Source organism: Salvelinus sp. IW2-2015, unplaced genomic scaffold, assembly GCF_002910315.2.
Source record: "Salvelinus sp. IW2-2015 unplaced genomic scaffold, ASM291031v2 Un_scaffold4455, whole genome shotgun sequence".
In the NCBI taxonomy this organism is placed as follows: Eukaryota; Metazoa; Chordata; class Actinopteri; order Salmoniformes; family Salmonidae; genus Salvelinus; species Salvelinus sp. IW2-2015.
Genome location: NW_019945725.1, coordinates 25,967 through 31,138, shown reverse-complemented (window position 1 = coordinate 31,138; position 5,172 = coordinate 25,967). Strand labels below are relative to the sequence as shown.

Genomic DNA, 5,172 nt, shown 5'->3' with positions numbered 1-5,172 from the left:
ACATGATCCAGTCGATTCCGTACGACACAACACACACCCGCTGAGATACTTCCTCTGTTTCTACAAAGGGGGGGGGGGGGGTCTGTGACCTCATTATATAATGAATGATGGAATATCTGTGAAATATTTATCACAACTGAACCCACAGAGAGAACGTTAAAGGGGGGGTCTCTATACACAAAGCCTCTCAGAGTAGCAATGCTGATCTAGGATCAGGTTCCCTTTATAATCCACATCATGTTATTCATTATGATCTAAAGGCCAAACTGATCCCAGATCAGAGATGCTTGTACCAGGAGGCTCAGAGACCTTCACAGAGGGAAAACACAACATTCTATTCAATGTACAGTATAGTGCACTACTTTTGGACAGAGCCCTGTGGGGCCCTATTTGGCCCTGGTCAAAAGTAGTGCACTACATAGGGAATAGGGTGCCATTTGGGATGCATCGGTTGACATTTCACCTCCTACCTACGTGGGGGGGGGGGGACGCATCTCCGCACAGCAGCAGCCAGCCAGTCAGAAAGCTGAGAAAAACAACTGAATGTTTAGAGAGAACGATGCAGGAGTTGACCTTGATTCTTCCTCTTGAAGAAGTGAAGACGAGTCTGTGAATTAACACATTTATGAGTGCTTACATTTGTCTATGTGTTGTTGTTTGTTTTGTTGTTGTTGGCATATTCTAACTCTCTCTGAGATACCCTTAGAGAGTGGGGTCATGGTCTAGTCAACGCAACCTGGAGCAATTGGGGTGAAGTGCCTTGCTCAATGGCACATTGGAATATATTTCACCTTGGGGATTTGAACTAGCAACCTTTCGGTTACTGCTCTCATGCTCTAACCCTAGGCTACCTGTCACCCTAGTGAAAGTAAAGGGGAGGAGGTGGAGTGTGTTTTGAATTTTAATGATTAACCACAGTACAAGTTATTAGCATTTAATTTGTTTAGCAGAAAGACAAAAGAGAACAACGAACAACAGAGAAAATGCTGTTGTCTGTCGCAAGCTTTCGCAGCATGACAAATGGAAAGCCGTCTACTGTATGACAAATGGAAAGCCGTCTACTGTATGACAATGGAAAGCCGTCTACTGTATGACAAATGGAAAGCGTCTGTCATGACAATGTACTACTGTATGACAAATGGAAAGCCGTCTACTGTATGACAAATGGAAAGCCGTCTACTGTATGACAAATGGAAAGCCGTCTACTGATGACAAATGGAAAGCCGTCTACTGCATGACAAATGGAAAGCCGTCTACTGTATGACAAATGGGAAAGCAGTCTACTGTATGACAAATGGAAAGCGTCTACTGTATGACAAATGGGAAGCCGTCTACTGTATGACAAATGGAAAGCCGTCTACTGTATGCACACCATGGAAAGCCGTCTACTGTATGACAAAATGGAAAGCCGTCTACTGTATGACAAATGGAAAGCCGTCTACTGTATGACAAATGGAAAGCCGTCTACTGTATGACACATGGAAAGCGTCTACTGGAAGGCCCGTCGAATGCAGTCTACTGTATGATAAATGGAAAGCGTCTACTGGGCAACATTTGAGAGAAATACATTTTTTGTGCATTATGGGAAGTTTCAGCTCATGGGACCAACAATTTACATTTATATATTTGTTCAGTGTATATATCTTTACAAAATGTTTTTACTGTAAATTATTGCCTSTTTAATATTGTCCCCATGCCTTTCACCTCTCAATAATACCTTAATTCTCTCCATTCCTCTCTTCTCCTCCCCTCTTCTATCCAAACATCTCTCGATTCCTCTCCTCTCTTCTTCTCCTGCCCTCTTCTGTCCACTTCTCCCACACTTGACCCTCAGGCTCCATATTTCTGGCCTTCTAACTGCTGGGAACCAGAGAACACAGACTATGGTAAGTCCATAGAAATAGTAGAACAGAAATTCCCTTTCAAATCAAATCTYTGTGATGGGTGGAAACTCTTTGTCTATGGTAAGTCCATCACTGTAGGGGCTAGACATCATAACACTACCTCCTATAGGACAGTGTCCCCCATCACTCCTGAAGAGCATTATAGCCACAGCTCTCAGAACAGTCACAACCAGGAGACCACTCAGCTCCAGTGGACACCTCCCTGGGTGAGCAGGGAGGAACTAAATATGATCAGGGACTAGGACCGGGAGAGGGTGAAGAGGAGGGGAGATGGAGGAGGGATGGACCCTATCTAGAATCTTCGCTCCTCAATTCTATCCCTTTTTCCTGTCGCGCTGGAGAAGAAACGCAGAAGCATGAAGAGGGGGGAGAGAGATAGAGAGAGGGGAGAAGTGGAGAGAGGGAGAGTGTGTGTGAGAGAAGAGAGAAAGAATGAAAAGAAAGAGGAGAGAGAGAAAAGACCATCCCACCCGAATGACAATAACACTTACTAAATAAAAGGAGGAAAACACACACACACACACACACCACAGCACACACCACACCACACACGCACACACACACATCAACACATCCCACATCACACCACAGCACACACACACACACACACACAACACACACACACACACCACACAAACACTTTAGTTATTTATATTCCTTGTGGGGACCCTACAAATTGATATTTCCCATTCAAAATATATTTTCCTAAACCTTTACCCTACTATTTATTGTTGATTTTTTAGTTTTTAGTGTTTTTGGATAAGGTTAGGGAACATTTAAGGGTTAGTAGTTAAGGGGGGTTAGGGTTTTATTTTAAGGGGTTAGGGTTATGGTTTAGCAGGTTAGGGTTTATGTTAGGGGTTAGGGTTTATGGTTGAGGGGTTGAGGGTTTATGGGGTTTTAGGGTAGGTTTTTAATGGTCTTTAAAGGGGGTTAGGGTTTATGTTTTAGGGTTAGGTTTAATGTTTAGGGGGTGCGAGGGTTAATGTGTTAAGGGTTATGGTTAAGGGGTAGGGGTTATGTTTACGGGTTTAGGGTTATGGGTTAGGGGTTAGGGTGTTATGTTTAGGGTTAAGGGGTTATGGTTAGGGGTTCAGGGTTATGTTTAGGGGTTTTAGGGTTATGGTTAGGGTTAAAGGGTTTATGGTTAGGGGTTAGGGTTAAATGGTTAGGGGGTTTAGGGTCAGATGTTTAGGGGTTAGGGTTTATGGGTTAGGGGTTATTAGGGTTATGTTTTAGGGGTTAGGGTTATGGTTTAGGGGGTTAAGGGTTTGTTTAGGGGTTAGGGTTCTGTTTTTTAGGGGTTAGGGTTACTGGTTAGGGGGTTAAGGGTTATGTTTTTAGGAGGGTTAGGGTTATGGTTTGGGGTTGGGGGTTAATGTTTTTAAGGGGGTTTAGGGTTTATGTGTTTAGGGGTTAAGGGTTTATGGTTAGGGGTTAGGGTGTATGTTTTTAGGGGATTGAAGGGTTTATCGGTTTTAGGGGTTTAGGGTTATTTTAGGGGTTAGGGTTTATGTTTTTTAGGGGTTAGGGTTATGTTTTAGGGGTTAGGGTTATGTTTTTTAGGGTTAGGGGCTTTATGGGTTCGGGGTTAGGGTTAATGTTTGTTAGGGGTAGGGGTTATGGGTTTAGGGTTAGGTATGTTTAGGGTTAGGGGTTATGGTTAGGGTTAGGGTTTATGGGTGTTAGGGGTTTAAGGGGTTATGGTTAGGGGTTTAAGGGGTACTGGTTAGGGGTTTAAGGGAGTTTATGGTTAGGGGTTTAGGGTTATGTTTAGGGGTTAAGCGGGTTAGGGTTAGGGGTTAGGGTTACTGTTTTAAGGGGTTTAGGGTTATGTTTCTTAGGTTAAGGGTTTATGGTTTAGGGGTTAGGGTTGTATGTTTAGGGGTGTAGCGGGGGTTTATGGTTGGGGTGTAGGGTTAATGTTTTTAGGGGTTAGGGTTTGTTTAGGGTTTAGGGTTATGGTTGTAGGGGGTTAGGGTATGTTTAGGTGGTTTTAGGGTTATGTTAGGGGTTGGAGGAAAGATAGGTCCCCCAACGGGATAGAAATTAACAAATATATGTGGGTGTGTGTGCTGTGTGTCCCTGCGGTGTGGTGCCGTGCGTGGCGTGTGCCGTGGCCGTGCCGTGGGCGTGGCGCCCTTGTAATATCCCTAGTTTGGGGGGGGGGGTTTCTACGAATCCCCAAAAGTCCCCAACAGAGTAGTAAACAAGGAAAATTAATCCCTTCAGAAGGAATTTCGCCCCAGGTTCCCCCAGAGGACAAGGTAATTTTTAAGATTAGAGGTTTAGGTTTAAGGTTAGGGAAGAACTTAGGGTTAGGTATAAGGGGTAAAAGGGCTTAACCTTACAATTCACCATAACCCTAATAGTAAAAACCCTAGATAGTACCCTAACCCTCAAATATAAATAGCCCCTTTGTACTGATGAGAACGTGGAAATGTCCCTCAGGGTGCTGGTCTGGAGCTATCAGAGGAGATTTTTTCCTTGTTTTACTATCCTTGTAGGGACCCTTTTTGGGATTTTAGGTTAAGGAACCAGCGCCACATACACACACACACACACAGACACCGGAAGGAGAGAAGCACGACAGCCACCTCGGTCTCAATAGTTTCGCTGATTGGCACGAGCCACACACACAACACAACATCACCGACAACTGTCAACTTACCTCTGGAACCTGAGGCCCCCTTCGGCCTGCCCCAATGAAAAAGATCGAGACTCCCACTTTCCCTAGTGAACGAGGTCCCTCCTCTGTGAGTTCCCTGGGCCTAAAGGGGTTCTCCTGATATAGGATGAAGAAGGAGGGGAGGAGAGAGAGGAGAGAGAGGAGGAGGGGAGAGAAGAGAGAAGGGAGGGAGAGGTGAGAGGAGGGAGAGAGAGAGAGATAGAGAAGAGGAGAAAGGAGAGGAAAGAGAGGGAGGGAAAAGAGGAGGCGGAGAGGAGAAAGAGGAGAGAGAGGAGAGAATGACGAGGCGAGGATGGCGAGAGGAGAGGGAGTGGAAAAGAAGAAGGATGAGTATGAAGGCGAGGGGGAGGGAGAGAGAGGGAGAGAGAGGGGAGAAAGGGAGATGAAGAGGGAGAGGATGGGAAGAGAAGAGGGAGGGAGAGATGGGAGAAAGGGAGAGAAAGGGAGAGGAGAGCTTTTAAGTGTAATGGTTTCAGTTTTACAGTCAGAACCAGTCCATATTATTGATAACAATATCTCAAATTTTCGGAACTCGGGCCTGTCACGATTTTCCTTATAGCCCCTGTCCAAAGTAAAGGC

General features: G+C 45.1%; 1 protein-coding gene across 1 annotated transcript in view; it reads left to right on the top strand.

Annotated features, from left to right (window-relative positions):
- The window catches only part of LOC112077318 (regulator of G-protein signaling 6-like), a gene marked incomplete at its 5' end in the record, with an annotated part of 29,055 nt that overhangs the window by 8,049 nt on the left and 15,834 nt on the right, over positions 1–5,172 (top strand). Inside the window, 2 exons of the mRNA XM_070441641.1 lie at positions 1,835–1,886; positions 2,040–2,094. Coding sequence (XP_070297742.1) covers positions 1,835–1,886; positions 2,040–2,094 — 107 coding nt within the window. The remainder of the gene's footprint in view (positions 1–1,834; positions 1,887–2,039; positions 2,095–5,172) is intronic.